Source organism: Manacus candei, unplaced genomic scaffold, assembly GCF_025592945.1.
Source record: "Manacus candei isolate 608988 ecotype Guabito, Panama unplaced genomic scaffold, ASM2559294v1 h1tg000025l, whole genome shotgun sequence".
NCBI classification, from domain to species: domain Eukaryota; kingdom Metazoa; phylum Chordata; class Aves; order Passeriformes; family Pipridae; genus Manacus; species Manacus candei.
The window spans coordinates 11,806,161-11,823,842 of record NW_026138073.1 but is presented as its reverse complement, the minus strand read 5'-3'; the positions used below and the strand labels follow the sequence as shown (position 1 = coordinate 11,823,842).

At 38.2% G+C, this 17,682-nt stretch overlaps 1 protein-coding gene across 1 annotated transcript in view; it reads right to left on the bottom strand.

Annotated features, from left to right (window-relative positions):
* The window catches only part of EEFSEC (eukaryotic elongation factor, selenocysteine-tRNA specific), a 119,900-nt gene that overhangs the window by 68,939 nt on the left and 33,279 nt on the right, over window positions 1-17,682 (bottom strand). The window contains exons 3-4 of the mRNA XM_051788918.1: window positions 16,508-16,604; window positions 13,442-13,606 (exon numbers count right to left, since the gene is read on the bottom strand). Of these exons, the coding sequence (XP_051644878.1) occupies window positions 13,442-13,606; window positions 16,508-16,604 (262 nt within the window). The remainder of the gene's footprint in view (window positions 1-13,441; window positions 13,607-16,507; window positions 16,605-17,682) is intronic.

The window sequence follows — 17,682 nt, the reverse complement described above, 5'->3', positions numbered from 1 at the left end:
GTACAAGTGGTAAACAAAACTTACTTGGAAGACTGGCTGGAATCAGATTTTAACAGATATACATCTGGATGTTTATGCCACAGAATCACCCAGCAATTAAGTCCAAATTAAAGAAGTGAGATTCTGAGCAGACTAATAAAAAGAACCAAAGATCTATAACACAACCCTTGTGAGAGCTCACAGGAGACATTTGCTCAACACCTGCCTGCACTAGTTTCAGCTTCTCCCATTTTCACCAAGATGTCTGCTTCAAAGAAACTAAAGCTTGTTGTATTCATGAACAAATAAAAAAAAAAGATACAAAATAATCCTGCAGGTTCAAAAGCCCAAATATTTGCCTGTTCCAACTGTGATTTATTTTTCATTATTGCAGAATTCTGATCGTTATCAGAACACTACAAACTCAAACTAGATAAAATTTCCACACAAAAAATTGCATATGAGAAACACATCTATATGGTCTTTAAATATAACAGGGGAAAGTATTGGCTACAAAAATAAAACACATTTACAGTACTCCATTGGCCACTTTTTACAACTAAAAACTAAATCCATCATTAAATCAAAGTCTGATTCGCATGAACACTGAGCTCTTGTGACTGCAAATTATTTGAGTGGTAACTGGGATAATCAACATCTCTAACAATCTGTTTTTCTTTACAACTCTAACTTTTAGTACCTGTATTAAAAAAAAAAAAATCTAATAACCACACCCACACAACCAACACCCTGCTCACCCTGACTCCCCACAAAAAAAGCCCAAACCCCAACACATTCAACTTTCAAAACTTGCTTTGTCATCTCTGTGCACTCTGAAAAGTGGTTTCCTCTTACTCTCAGTGTAGCAGACACGTTCAGCCCCTCAAATCAAATTCCACTTGTTGCAATTGCTACGTATTGGGGAAGATTTTTTTAGTCATGCTTCTATATCAACATACTCGAGTCTTAGTATCTGACTTCCAAACACAGGTAAAAAACAGTATATGGAATAAATTATTTTGGCAAGGGGATTTAAACACAGAATGAAGTCTTAACTGTGTTAAAGCTAAGATTAAACAGAATCTGAACCAGACTCTAAAGCTCACTCTTTATCACAAAAAAGCTCATCTTCATGGCTTTATAGAAAAAAACCCAACTCTTCTGAAATGAAAATATAAAAAGCCCTCATACATCCAGCACATACCACAGATAATGTAGTTTCCAAAAAGCTTCTTTTAAAACTACTAAATGTTTATAATGTCTCCTTCAGAGCTGAGACTGAACCTAAGGAATCCACTACAAAAGCCAATACTTTCAAAAACTTAAAACAAAACAAAGGAACCCAAATTCTGAATAAAGACTCCTTATAACTTTTAACAGTAGGAAAATACAAGACTCCGTTCTGCATGGTCATGCTCAGGTACAGGTATGGGTTCAATAGGGTCAAAGCTACACTTACACAGAAGTTCACATTGGGGAAAATTATCACCACACAATTTGAGATTAAGAGAGACATTAAGGAAAAGTTAAATATAATCACATTTAAACACAAATCTAACCTGCCAATTTCTTCTTTCATGTATAGGAAAAAGCAAGAAAAGCAGTAAGTATATTGTAAAGCACTGTGCATAACCATTTGAAATTTAAATCACATCAATGCATTCTCTGTCAAAGTCTATCTAAATCCTGACTCCAGTAAAAAGCCCTGGTTGGTGTCAGCTTCACTAGATGACACAGAACAAATGAAAGGCAGGATTAAAACTTCACTTCTGAGCTGATCAGAAGGGACCTTGTCCATCAGGGACAACAATGTAACGTAAAAGAAAAAGCAATAATACAATGTTTGATTTGAGGAGTTACACTCACTGTGCCAGAAAACGTTAACATTACAGATTCAAAATAAAGTTAACTCAGCCCACTCCTCATCGTGGATATCTAATGGCATGTTTTTACAACTGTTTGTAATGTACATGTCAGATGGACTAAGTCTTTCTTGTGAGTCACACTGTAACCACAAATCTATGCCTGAACGTCAACTTTGCCTTCTCCCCCACCCCATTTAAGTCTGACATAAAAACTACTTTGCCCAACTCTCTTCCCATATATGAATCTTTGAAACACCTTGCCAATATTTAATTAACATATGCAACCCTCAGACAAGAATTCGAATCACGCTTACTTAAATAAACAAAACAAACAATCAAAAAACACACCAGAAATTTATCATGCTTTTGCTTTTTCTAATCAAAATTAAGACAAGAAACTTGCATTAAAAAATTTCATCAAAACCAAAAAAACCTCAAAGCCCCTGAAAATTCAAAAAACCCCCAAAATCCAAAAAAAAACCACTAACATAAAACCAGTGACTAGAACCCTCATCTTCACATTCTAATTTGTGTGCTTTTACTAGAAAATTAGTGTTGTTTTTTAGAAATACTGTATAGTTTCCTACCAAAAACATCCCTTTAAAAAATAAAAAACAAAACAAAACACCTCAGTATTTCTGGTAATCCCCCAAAATCAGTTCGGTGTACATGTGTTTTAAAGTGGTAGAGGTTACTGGAGCCACAGTTGTCTTCCCTAAACATGTTGTCCTTACTCTTATTACCCCTGTTATGTCTATTCCTAACAGTGAATTTGAAGTTGGCAAAGAATTTCCATCCCCCCAAAACTTTAAAATCTCCAAGAATCTCCCTGAAAGGGCAGCAAGACACTGTGATCTCAGCTCTGACAACCTCTGATGTGCTGTCTGCATGTATTAGGCATCTGAAAAGCAGTTTTAGAGATGGGAGTTCAATCACCTCCACAGGTAAGATGGGCGGGCAGTAAAATTGAAGATGAAAACAAACAAGGATATGAGTAAAAGGAAAGACTTGGGAAAAAAAAAAAAAGAATTTTGTACTACAAAAAAGTGTTTGACCACAACTGCATCTTAGAATTTGCTGCAAGAAAGAAAAGCAGACACACCGTGATTTTTCTACCAACTCAGGAGTTTTCTATCATCTTCCCACTACTTAGGGAAACACAGGCCTGAAAAATATTAAGACATCAGAATAAATTATGCTGAACTTCAATCTTAGGTAGCATCTCAGATCCACCAAAGGGCTCAGAACAAGTTAGGGCCTTGCTCTGTACCACCATGTTGGAGAACTTCCTCCATCTCCACCCATAACAGATTAAAGACCTACCTGGGAGTGAAGATACTTGATAACCTCCCTCCTCTAACACCCAAGCAATCAAGCAACCTTTGACGAGACTGGAAAGAAGCATTAATATGAGGGTCCTTGCCACCTTAATATACTTTGTACAAACAACTGTTTTTCCCCAAACAGGAGCATCATGTCAACAACAGAAATGGAACATTTGAAATAGAAACATATGTACAAAACATTCTTATTCAATCACCACTTGACTCCAACTCTCTCCTAAAACTCAATGAAAAATAGTTGACAGTGGATTTTGTGTTTTATTTCACTTTTTCAAAGATTTGCATTTAGACTAAACCGACTGGTACTGCTTTGCACTGACTTAAGGCCAAACTGGATATTTATTTTAGTCTTATTAGGCATTTATTTCAATCCTTTAGTAAAAATACGTATTTTTCAAGTTTCCTCTCTTTACTGTGGTTTTGTTTGGAGTGTTTGTGGTATACCTGCATATTCCTCAGACCCTGAAGACTTCAAATTATTGTCAGCTAATCTCCACAAGCAGGATCAATGTCTTCAACGAGGCAAAGAAAATACCACATGAATAATACCCACATTTCAAAACTGAACTGATTCACAATAGTACAGACTTCTTCCCTAAGCCACCATTTAACTTGTTGCAGTCCTATGTATGGAGGTGTCGCACACCAGACAAAAACCTCTTCTAGGCATGGTTAGTATAACAGGCTACTGAAATTCATTATATAATGAAAATAATGTTAAGAAAAAGCAACTACAACATAGTAATTGAAAAGAAGAAAAACGAACCAAGTAAGTTAGATTAATATCAAGAAAAAACAGAAAAACTTCAAGAGATTCTGAAGGCTCAGACAAACTTAAATGACAAATTTCTGAATCGTTTTCCACACTTGTATCCCTTTTCTGTTAAAGAAAAGCTTTGCCATCTATATATACACATCAGGGTCGTTGCTTCCAATGAGTTAATCTGTTCTCATGGCTGATTTCTGCCACTAAATTGAACAAGGATTAAGGTCACTTCTACCATTCTTTGGTAGAATCTATTACACACTCTATATATATAAGGAGAGACTATATCTTACAAAGAAGTCGTCTACAGAGAAACAGCTCAACTACTAAATCTAACTTTCACAAAGGTCTGATAGTTTTCAAGTTCTACAATTTTAATATTTAAAGATGTATTAGCTACAGAGACTCTTTAAAAGGCTATTTGACCTTTCCTTGTTATTCCTAAAGTGTGAAATGTTTATTCTTGATTATTTATTCATTAGAGGAGAAAGCAAGAGAAGCCAATTTTGTCATATGCTTTGAAGCTAATCTTTACAACCATGAAGAGCCTGGGAGTTTGTAGCTTTCATTTCAGACAGTTGCAAATGAAAATCTGTATCTAGGCATTCATATCATGTTCATCACAGTACTATCTGGGCAGCTAACCTAATTATATTATTCCAGCTGATACTGTAAATATTGGCACTCTCTAGTATTACTTTTCCAATTCAAGCTGCATCAGCTATTATAACAAAGTTATGGAAATACTTTAGTGAGGAGATGCATCTTACATTTAGTTTCAACAATACATGTCACTGTCACAGGCATGTGATCACAGACTCAGGTGATGAACTGAACAAACATTTAGAGAGCAAAGTCAATTCTCATGTAATTTTCATAGTGGTATCCAAGAATAACATTTAGAGTTCGGTAAGTGGGTTCACCTCAAACACACAGACAAGGAATGACAACCAGAGGACTCACTATGGTGTTACAGTAATACTTCAAGGAAATACTCTGGTAATAGAGTAATTACAGATTCCTTATGCACTAGTTCATTTTTTTGTTATTTGGTCAAATTTGTCTTCAGCAATATTGGTTAAATAATGTTTTCAATTTTCAGATCCTTTCTTTGCCAGTGGCCAGAACTGAGTAGAAATTTTATAACAAACAGACCGTGGCTTAGTTAATGCAGCACTTGCCGAGTTGTTCTGCTTCTAAAAGCCTGATCAAATGAGGAATTGTACTGTACATGGATGACCAAGGAAGAACAAAAAGTGACATTCCCTTCCTTCCTTCATTCTGGTTACTGAAATCTTGCCAAAGCCTCCAGCACTTGAATTTAAATATTTAAAACACGATAGTTACTCTCTGCCCTAACTAAGCCTATTCGTACTAACGTTATATTCACAGCAGGAATGCAATGTGAAAGCTGTGTTTACCATACAGGAGGTTACCTTCCCAATTACTATTCAAGCATTCCACTAAGATTCCTGCTCAAGCGGTATGTGGACGTGCATGTGGGTCTGTTTTCAATTGAACTGGATGGAGAACAATTCTACCTGATAAATTAAAAGAAATAAAGTTAATGACCTGGCAGCAGCAATGCTTAAGCAAACAAGTTATGCAAACACAAACCAGCCATTCTTCGCTTTAAGAAGTTATCATAAAGTTTAAACAAAGAGGCATTTGGATGAAATTTTCTGATTACTATAGCAATGTTCATTAACTTAGTTTCAAACTGATCTTGAACCCCAGGGTACATAAACCCAAGAACACAACACCTGATCTCTGGAGCTGCAACTGTTCAACAGGAAAGACTTTACCTACTAAGCCTCAGAATAACGTGTGTCTTCTTGTTCAGTTGCATCCGAATCGTAGCTCAAGTCAACTTGAAACCTTTCTCTTCCTGTACACTGAATCATTGCTTAGAGTAACCACTTTAGACAGTTCCAGGACTCCTTTACAAATTATAAATGCAAGACATTTAGCCCTACCAATACAATAGCTGGCATGTTCTGTAGAGGAAGTATCAGAACCTGCCCTTGAGAGGATAACACCACTCAATGTTTATCAGGTCTTGTCTTTTCTTTTAGATCCCACTCTAGCTTCAACCTATGAAAACAGATTCAAGAACACCATCCCAATATTTCTCATCTGACCCTGACTGATGCTGGTTTCAAACACCAGAGGTTTTAAGTCACCATGTACTCGAGGGGATGAAAGCATACACAACCACATTGTTACTCAAAATTGCAACAGCAGCTGAGAAAATGGAGAGAGAAAAAAGTTTCTTTAATCTATGGTTTAAGTGGAAAAGATCAGTCAAGAGCAAACCCAGACTAGAAAGGAAGCTAGAGAAGGAGAAAAAGGAAATAGGCAGGAGGAAAAGTAAAGTGAGCAGATAAAGGAAGTTAAAACAATAGAGAAAAATCTAGATGCCAGGTGTCATGTTAATAACTTATTACGTTTAGTTTTCTTTTCAACTTTGTTTTGGAGTCACAAACCTAAATATTTGTTTATCCACAAATGTGTTGCCATACCAGAGACAAACTGCTCACTGATATACAGGAACATATTTCACTTTTTCCATGGGTGCCATGCTTTTGCACTGGGATACGGAGCTTCCTCCATTCGACCCAGCACATTCCAAAAGAGCTACAGAACACTGAGCATCATAGACTGTGCATGGAAGTCACATCTGCCAGCAGCCTAAAGGAGACAGGAGAGGACACTAACATGGCACACTAGTGAGGAGAACGCTGACATACAGAGGAGAGCACATGCAGTCACTTGTGGAACTGTTACACTGCAGTGCCAGGACCAACCTCAGAACAACTCTACCCGTACCATTTTCCTGTTAGTACAATGGTTCCCACTTCTTCAGCTCAGTTCCTTTCCCACCTTTTATTTCCATAAGAACTTTCTTCATCTTTTCTAACAGATCTCATGGGATAAGTTATTAACTGAAACCTAGACACAAAAAACGTAATTTATCTAAGAAAATCAGTCATTATATCTAATCAAAATATGACATTTATCTCACACAGTACTTTCATCTACTTGGAGTCAAGATGATGCTGTATTATTTTTTCATTTTGAGCCCATCTGAACCATGTACCAGTTTTTAGGCAATAACAACTCTCTGCACTTTCTAACTGTTAAGGCAAAATTACCTGCATGGGAGTGGCACAAAATACACACTTCAAACTATCTCACACATTAACCACTACCAGTCAGCATTGCAGATAAGCACAAGCAAGTACTGTCAGGGAACTACTCCAGAAGTTAAAATCTACTTTGGAGACCAGTATTGTTTCCAGAAATGCTGCACTTCCACGTGAAGCCTTGATCCTAACAGTCATTTCAAGACAGTTTCAGTGGACAGAAGCAAGGCAGAAGTTACAATTCTCTTCCTTTTCAGATTCACTGTAGGAAAAAAACTTGTATACCATAGGTAATTTTTTTCATCCATTAAAATGCAATCTGTATCCCAACTGTTTCTATCTGGCAGGGAGCACAGGGCACATCCAGACCTCCAAAAAAAAGTCGCAGATGAATTTCAGTATTTGAAGAGTTAATTGGTCAGCACGGACGAGGCCACTTCTCTGCCTACAGAGATCACATTAGACACACAAGCTCCAAAAATACAGTGTATGGTTTGGATTAGCACTGCTCAGGTTGGCTGCTCTCCCCTGGCTTCCTTCCCTTCTGCTCTGACCAAGCACAAAAAATTTGAAAACCTCACGATATGTATCAAGATCCTTTTCTATTAGTATTATCTCTGGTCCTAAATAAAACTTAAGGCACAAAGTCCTTTATCTTGCTCCCCTTTTTTACTGTACCTACATGATACTTACTAAAAATTGCCAGCAACTAAATTGCCAAGAACTAAAACACTATACTTCAAGAACAGGTAGCAAAAGAATAGCAACATAGAAATCTCTTCCTGAGCATTTTTATTCCTGAGGTTTTTTTTTTTAAAGTCTAAAGTTAACTAGATTTTTTTAATGGGTTTTTAATAAAAAAAATAAAATTGATTCTGTGCTCCGTGGTCTTGAGGTTTTGGGGGTTTGGGGTTTTTTTAAGTGTGAACTAGAACAGAAATAAAAAACAAAACCAAAAAAACCACACAGTAAAAAGTTACACAACCATACTTGAAAATGAGGGAACTGATCTTTAGAAAAAGATCAGCATCTGCTATTCTTATTCTGTTAAGAGATTGAGCCAAAAGATTTGAGAAGTTTTTATTGCCAGATCTAAATTTCATTCCACAGGCACTGGATCAGGTCTTTAATCCTTTACTTAACCACAAGGAACTGCGCTGAGGAGTTTAGTTCTTCCAAAACAACTGATAATATCCTAAATGTTGAAAGCGAAGTACTTTCCAGAATAAGCCAAATCCTGCATGTTTTGCTTTTAAGTAATGCCATAGCAGATGCAAAACCAGTAGGATTCACACTGATGTTTTCTAGGAAAGGAGAAAATCTCCAAAAAACACAACCCATGCTTTAGAAGAGGCAGACGAATAAAGAAACAGTTTAATTCTTGTAGTGAATTAAACCGCATGTATAACACTGTTTATTTTTTTAATTTATTGATTTAGGATTTAGAATTCTTTTATTTTTTTCACCCACATATTTTAATATGTACTGTGAACTGCCATTTCACAATTTTATCACTTAGATTTAGTTGATTCCCCCCAACCCAATTTTCTGAACTATTCTTCTTTACAGCATTTCAATGAAAAGAAAAACATTGAAGGCAAGCAAGACTCCTTCCCCAGCAGAGGAACTGTAGCATTTTAAAGGCTGTTTGTATCAGCATTGGGTAAAAATAATCCAAGCGGATTATTTGGAAATTTGGAAGGGATATATCAGGAGGCCCAAAGAACTCAAAAAGATAGAAGTAAAAACTTCTTTAAGATTTCACCATCTAAGTCCACATACAAATGTCTTCATGATCCAATTCAGCGGGGTTTGATCCAACCTTATTTTCTGAGATTTAAATGCCCTGTCACAAAGCTTAACTGTGCAATTCTGATTGTGCAAAAGTCCTTAAATAAGCTAAAGTTAGTTCTCACTACATGTATATACTAAAGCTCACTAATCACAGGTCTTGGGATAGACTGAAGTACTCACATGGACAAAAGCTGATCTCTCTGTTATGATTTTAATAGCTACACTAGTTTGAAGGAAATAGTCTTGCAAATACAATTTGAGTTATTCTATCAGACAGCGGAGAATTTTTTTGTTGTACGAGCCAGAAAAACTACAAAATCTTTGCCAAAACAAAGTCCAAGTTATCTAAACAACAAAAAAAATCTTAGAAAACATCTCTTTTCATATGGTGAAAGTATATGAAGCTATGAAGCTTCTCAGTATCACACTTACAAAACAATGCTTCTTAGAAGTTCATGAAGTCAATATAATTTGACAGTAAATAGGTCCCTGCCAAACAGAATTCACTGCTGGTTTAAACCAACACTCTCATTTGCTAGGAGACTTGACTAGATAAACAGAAGCAAGTTTCTCACATTTTTCATATTTGACATCTCACATGACCTCTTGAAAGCTCACCAAAGTACTGAAACACCCGGATGACTGTTCTCCAACTACAAGGGAAGCACTTCATAAACGTGTTTGCAACTTTTGAGACTGAAATGCTCAACACTAATAATGGCAATTGGCTACTGCAAACCTCTGGGATGGTGAAGTTTACCCGGTATGAATATTTCTCTTTCCCTTTACTGACAACAGCTCAAGCACACGTAGCAGATCAAAAACCTGACAACGTCTCAAGAGGCACTTCCCAAGGTCAGTCCAAAGACTGGATGTCCACATGATTTATTACACAAGAAATAACTTCGTACCGTGCAACACAAGATACATTATTCAGCTGCAGCATGCAGCAGAATTCCCCACATGATCCCCTACAGAAAAACATGAACATAACTGCTCAGCATTAACACAGATACTCAGCCTTCAAGACACTCCCAACTTCTGACACACAGTACAAAGTGGCAGTACACTGTACTTTATGTGGGCTCCAACATAGCTCCGAACCCCCACCAGCCACTCAGCTTGCACCAACTTGCTCCAGCATTTGTCAGGAATTACATTAAACAGGACAGACAGGAACCTGACTATAAAGAAAGAATGAAAGTTTCTACTTCTTAGAATTCCTGAAAAAAACCCAAAATGCAACAGTGGCCTTTGTACTCGGCTGCCACGGACGTGCCCTGTGGTTTCTGCAGCCCCTGATCACAGGGAAGGCAATGCTGAGTGGACACTTTCACGATGGGCAGATTTATATCCATTAGCTGTGTACATCTACCTCTGCCTCCTCACTCAATTCAGACTTGACCTCTTCTATGATCTTTCGCAACTCTTCAGACAGAGTGATTCTTACTAACCAATCTGGGATATTTTCTATGCCCTAAAGCATCTTTAAAGCATATTAATGTATTATCTGTTTTATCCAATTGGCCAGTATTTCTAATGTGCTTGCAACTGTGAAATCCAAAGGTAGAATCATTAACACCATGATTTCCCCCTCTCACCCAGATCAGGAAGGCAAAGATACCTTTGCTCCACTTAAAAAACAAACAAACAAACAAACAAACAAGAAACCACACAACACTTTCCTTTTTCATTTAAAGTGTGCTATAAAAAGACACAGCACCACTAAAATTTGACACTCATCCTCACTTAAACTAAAATCATTACAGTAGGTATACCTAAGACATCAGTAAAATCAAAACCTATCAATAAAATAAAGCTAAATTGAAAAAATCCTTATTCTTCAAATTCCAGAAACTTTTATAAAAGCAGAAATAAAAGTGTCACAAGTTGTTACAGTTTATAAATTGAAAGACTGTAGAGATTGAAAGACCACTGAAATAATCTTAAAGGACACTCAGAATTCTGCCAACACCACATTTTTGCTGCAGAAATCCTAGGTTCATTCTCTTCAAGGTGGATTTCAAGTGCTAGGAAGCAAACAGTACTAACTCAATTGGATAGTGAACTGTTTGCTGTGTCAAAGCTTTTTGCCCAACACATATATATAATTTTTCCTTTCACTATATGGATAATCAACCCCAGATGGCAATTTACATAGGCAAAGCATAAAGGAATCCACGCACTGCTGGTGCTCTCAGCCTCAATCAGAGCAAGCATGGGCGTTTGAGAATGTCACTGTTTATTTTTAATTGCTGTGTCCCTCCTTTGTGCAGGTTCAAGCGGTCAAAGATGTCGAAGTCCATTAGTAGAACTGGAAGGTGATGCCACTCCATTTGGTGAGAGGGTTCTTCAAATTTAAAAAAAGCAGCTGGTTTGTAATGTCCCCAAATGCCCAGCGGGTACCAGCTGTCAATCTCAGTTACCACTGGGTCAGGGCAAAAAAAGGTCAGAGAGAGTCATAAACCACAATGTGTTGTGAAATGTGCTTCCTCCGTTACCTTGTAGGCCTGAGAAAGGTTTGACCTTTTATAGGTATCCTAACCCAGCTCTGCATGATGCTGGCAGGGGTAAGTACAACACACAGCTCAAACTTACAAAAGTTGCTTCCCTTTACTGCGCTCTTGGGTTCCATACCTGTACAACATGAACATGAATATTCACAAGTTGCTAGTGGCAAAAACCCAAAACTTTGCCCACCACTATTATCACTCAGAGGTACGAACATATCTATTTCACACACAGCAGTGGAAGGATTAATTCATTAACAGCAAATGTAAAAATAACTAAAACTTCAAGGGAAGTTGTTAATGCCACAACAGCCTAGCAATCTGGCTTCTCTTTGCAAACGACCTGTTTATCTGCTAAGTTGGCTGTCACTTCAGTGACTACTCTCCCAGTCATTTGGGTGGGAAGAAAGCATCTTTTAAAGTCCCATTTAAGGCTTTTCCTACTCTCCATTTGCAAGTTATTCACTATGTTTTTGTTGTTTCCTCCTTCACACAGATTCTCAAAAAGCAGTCTTATTCCTAAATATATTTCTTCAAAACGTGCTTGGACTACACACGAAAAGCTCAATGGTCATTTCCAGATATAATCTAGTGATGCATTCTTTCTTTGCAAGAAATAATTGCTCTGTCTCACCCCCATCTCCCAGAGCAGAAAATGACAGGAAGTTTGGCCAGTGCTATGCCAAAAGGAAAGCAGCAAACCCTCTATGCAAGGCCCTGTTTGGGCAGAAGCCATGTCACACTCATCAGCCTTGCACTCCTAACTACTTATCCCTCTTTGGACCCCGAGCACAGGCAGGTCCAGGATTGTGAACAGGACACAGAAAAGGGAAGGAACAGCAAGCAGAAAGCAGGAGAGGTTGAAACCAGAGCTACAATTCCCTGAAGGAATTGAAAGCACAGCTCCCAAAATGGGCTGCATGCTGCACAGGAGAATACTGGCAATTAAGAACTTCACTTGGAAGTAGACATGTCAGAGCACTTTTCATGCAAATCACTTCTATGCAAAGGACAATATGATATAAACTAGATGGCCACAGGTATCGCAGAAGAGGTTGGCCAGAAACTGATTGTCAGCTGACAATATATTTCAGGTGAAATTAGAGTGCCTCACTTAGTCCTTCACTTGTCCACAAAGCACAGTCAAAAATGAGAAAGCAGCATGTTCACTCAATGAAAGAATAGGGTCCTTATAGTAATGACTTGAAGATAATACTGACAGCATGAAAAGGGGTCAATCCAGGCTTGTTGAGCCAAAACTTTCCCACACCCAGAATGTTACTGGCTAGGTCCATTTTTAAGTGGTAGCTGCAAAATACTCCTCAGTCATGATTTATTTTGGGAAAGTCAGTGCAAATCAGCATCTGTGGAATAGACTTCACCTGTTCCAAGCATAAAATCACCTTGTTCTCTTTTAAAGGATGAATATCTTTTAAGGTAATTAAATAGTAAAAACAGTTCAGCAGTTCAAAGGCCATTGAAAGGCCCTTGTGACTTTCTACAAGCTCTCTGAAGATCCCAATGGCAGCAAGCCACCTACTGCATTCCAGCAGTTCTCCCAGAACATGCTGACATCAATTAAAGCCTCAGCAAACAAAGAGAATGTATATCAAGCATTTCAATGCCCTCTCCTTGTCATTTCCTTTGCTCACAGACATTTCTAGAAGCCTACCTGCTCAGATTCTTTCACAAGCCGCCTCACTGCAGCATGTCTCACATTCAAACCTTGTTCAGTCCTTGGGCACATCCTATCTTGGAAACATGCCCACCTTGCTTTTCTGAATTTGAAAGTCTAACATGCTAATCTAGGTCAGTCTTCTCTCCTCTTCACCCAACTAAATTACTGAGCAGGTAACTTTACTGACTGCCTTTTTTAAAAATCGCTACGTCTCTTCCTGTTACAATATGGGTTATAGTAGAGTACAAAAAAACACGTAAAAATAACTGAATAATTTCAGATAGGAAGAGAACACTCTCTTCTTTGTTGAGCGTCTCTTTCTATCAGGAAAAACAGGGGGAGTGAAAATGAGAGACTCACCTTCAGGGCAGGAATCTCCACACTGTCACCAAGGCTAACAGAGCCAGAAAGAATAGTCCCTGTCATCACTGTGCCTTGACCCTTGATAGAGAAACAGTGGTCGACTGCCATAAGGAAGTGTCCTGAGGGGTCTCTTGATGGCAGGTAAGCCTGAGACTTCAAGACCTGAAAAAAAAAAAAAAGATAAAAGCAGCACCATGCCTGGGTGAAAAGTCATGACAGCCACACAGCAAAAGGAAGGCAAGCGGATGATTGATTGAACAAGCTTGCAATTTTACTGATTCCAGGCATCTCCCAATGAGCTTAGAACGCACCAATGTCAAATTAACTGTGTGTGCCATAGAGGAGACGCACACTTAGCAGCAGGAACAGTTCGATTTTCTGCCTTAGAAAGATTTGGTGCTGCACATTTAGCTTGGTTAGCAAAACCGCACTGGCGATAAAGTTGCTGCCAAACTCAATATAAACACTGCAGCAAAGCAAAGAGGGAAAAAAAAGCCCTGTACGTGTCATTCTGCCTCTCACCACCCCCAACCCCCAAAAGTACAATTTTACAGTGCGTTTTGCTACTTCAGCTTTTTTGGATTTTCTGAAAATGAACTTATATACAGATATTAGTGCCCCATAAAGTCTATCTCTGTCTCGCTTCCCAGAGAAACTATTATACTGGGTTAAGTTTTCAAAGTCAACTTTTCCTTCAGATTTCTGTTAACACTTCTTGGAGGATCAAACCACTAAGAAAAACAGCTACCTAAGTACCATTTTCTAGAGAAATTCTCTAGAAAAGAGATTAGCATTTCTCTTTTGCTGACAAATACTATGTTTCTTAAAATGCATCATCACAGACAGAAGATTTTAATAAGGCAGTAGTGTACCCAACAGTGCTTCAGAGGAACTGGTTTGCTCCTGTCTCAAATCACTTTTGATCTTTAATTCTCTTATAACACCAGCATATACACTTGGCACTGCCTTTAATGTCAGTTTTTAAGGTCAAACTGCAGATTAAGCCCAAATTGTAATGGCAGAACAATGGAGAGAGTCTCTTATGAAGGACAGAAAGAATAATACCTTGAAGCTCAATGGCAGGGCTCACAAAGCATTTACCAGCTCTTCTAATATTAGGTCTCAGAGTTGACAGAAAGCTGCAACACTGGTATTTCCTTCAAAGGCTTTAACCCTGGGGAACGTTCCAGTAAAGATACCAGGAACCAGATGAAGGCAGAAGTAAGGACTTGCACATCTCCTCTCTAGACATTTCTGTGGTTAGACTGGTTCTTACTAAGGCTGTTCTAAGGTCATCCTACATCCCATCCCCATTCCCATCTCGGGTCACACGAGCCTGGGAGCTGATACAGCATTCACTGTTCAGCAGCTCTGTGGAATGTCCTGCCTTTATACAAGCCAGGTTGCCCTGGGCCAGACACCCCTAGAATTTTTCATGACTGATGCTGCACCTTAACTTCAGCAATTTACAGTTTTAAATTTTGCAGCATCCAAATCAGAATCTGACAAGTCCTCAAAGAATAATGCCTCTGTTTAAGAACTACTTTTGGCTGTGTGCAAATAACAGCAGCATCCCTCCAGGGCAAAGATGCTGCTTTTGCCTAAAGCTAATTCACAGAAAGGATGGCAAGTCTACTACAAGCTACAAACTGCCCACAGTTATTTTAAGCATCCTGCCCTTCACAGTATATGCTTCATGCCATATAATTTAAGGTTTTGAACATCTGAGAAGGTATTCTTTCTCCCCCACCCCCCAGAAAAACCAAAGAAACAAAACACCACAACCAAACAACAACCCACATAGCTAAAACTGAGGATACCTGTGAAGCAACAGTTTGCTTAAAGTCTTCTTTTGTTCATATGGGTCTGATATAATGTTAGTTGCACAACCATATAGTTTTTCTCAGGCCCTATCTCATTCAGAACACAGGGTAAATCCAGGCCATGCTTTTTATCTTTTGCAGATGTGTAAGACAAGCAGTAAGCAAGGCAGGGTATCAGAGAAGATGATTTCACCATGAAGGCAGGTAGTGTTTCTTTAGAGAATGGATTCTATACTTAGGGCAGAACTCCCATGTATTGTTATTCTCACAAAAATGAAATTTCTACAGGTAATCACTGACTATACACCTCAGACTGTCCAAACAGAAATCCCAAAGCTTAACAGAAGTGCTAAGCACTCATAACTGAAATCAGAATTGGCAGGTACTATGATCTGAACACAAGCATGTCCCAAAATAGTTCCTAGTTTCCTTAAATTTGGCAATTAAAATTAGTAAACTCAGTGGACTTAGCTCCTTTGTGCCTCAACTTTCCAATCTAAATATGGATTAAAGTCACCTCTACAGTTCCCATAGGTGTTTTGGAAGTAAATTTAACTGTTTGCCAAGTACTCAAGACCACAGTGATGTGTGCCAAGAAAACTCCAGGAGGAAATTAATTACTCTGAATGCAGAGCAGTATTTGAATGGAGTCATGAGGCCACACAGAGAACAATGAGAATTAAAATAAAATATGGACTACCTGCTCAATGGTTGAGTCCTGTCCATCCTGTGCAAGAAGTAAGGTAGGGGTGGTTTATAATAAAGAATCATGCAATTAAACACTGGACCATAATACACACGTGGAGGAAGGAGACAATTCCCAATGTGTAACTTTTGAGTGCCTGACTTTACAACTTTCCTGTTTTCTTAACTATAGTACAACTATAAAACAACACCTACCACAGATTTGGCAGAAATTTAAAGCTGTTTTTTATTCACTATGCTTCCTAACTCTTTACAACTTTAAAGACAATTTCAGCACACTTGTGGATGGTCATTTCTTAAGACACAACTATTCAAAGGCTTTGTAGCCTAGTAGTTGAAAAAGGAGATCCACTTTTGGGGCATGTAACTTCAACTTCTTAATTCACTGAAAGGAATCCCTAAAGAACCAGGTTCCTTAAAACTGGAATTAATGCAGGAGTTCCTCAACCCTAGATACTAATATACTGTACTCAAAAAGACTTAAGAGAAAAGTTTGAGCATGTTTTATGGTATTATGATGTTCTTCAGCAGGTACCTCAATCAATTCAGAAATACCCAGTGGATTCTCAGACTCTGGGGCTTCTGGTCCACCGGGCTTTGCTGCAACAGCAACAATAGGACACCCACTGAACCTGAAAGAGAGAAAGACTCCCACCATTAGGCCACACATCTCCTATATGTGTCAATATAAAGTAGTTCCAGGCTCATCTGAAGGCTAGAAGTTCCCTGAAATCCCAATTTCTCCGCTCTTCCCCATAGTCAGTGACAACTTACTAGTATCAAACTATTCAAATATACAACAGTTACTTTCCTCTGCCTATTTTTTCCCCACCTTCTATATAATTTCCTAACAACACCACAATAATTTTCCCAGCATTGATGGCAACACCTACTCCACAGCTGCAGCAGACCTCAGCTTTGCTTACTGCTGTGGAATTGTACATGCATGCCTGTATGTGTAGTGAAAATCATTATCAACAAATAAACTATTAAAAAAACCCAAACAAAAAAACCTCACTGCCAAGTGTCTGGGTTCAGAGGCAGCTGTCAAATGGTCTCAGCATATGTCCAACTAACAAGAGTAGTTTGGAAACAAAAAAAATTAGTTAAAAACCATGCATTTGAGATTCAAAGTCAAGTGGTAAAGAGGTTGCCAAGAAACACCCCAGCCTGATAAAACAGGACAAGCACTTTGCAATCACAGCCAGGTCAGCAGTGCTTTCAAAGCACCACAAAGCACAGACAGCACATGCACAAACTGAATTTTTGTTCTCTCCTCTGTTCACTGAATCCTGTTCCTCAGATTCATCAAATCAAAATGTGACCCAACAGTTATGTCACCTTACATCCCTGACCAAAGCAAAGTTGTGCTTCAGTTTGTGTAACCACTAAATAAATTTTATTTTCGCACTTCAAATCCAGCCACAATTCCACTCAAGAACCTCACTACACTTCATTCATTATGTACCTCAACTAATGTACCAAAATAGGGCTGACAAATATTGTCCCAGCCAGAGCCACATTACATTATATAAAGTTCCATCATTCTGCTATCTCTAATTGGTGCAATCACAGCTTTCATCCTCATTTAAGCAGATTTCCTAACACTTTCATTTTCTGTGGAGTGAAACAGACTTGCAGATTATAACAAAAGTTGCAAGCCCAAAGGTTAAAAAACCAAACAAAACAACAATAGAAAAAAACAGAAAA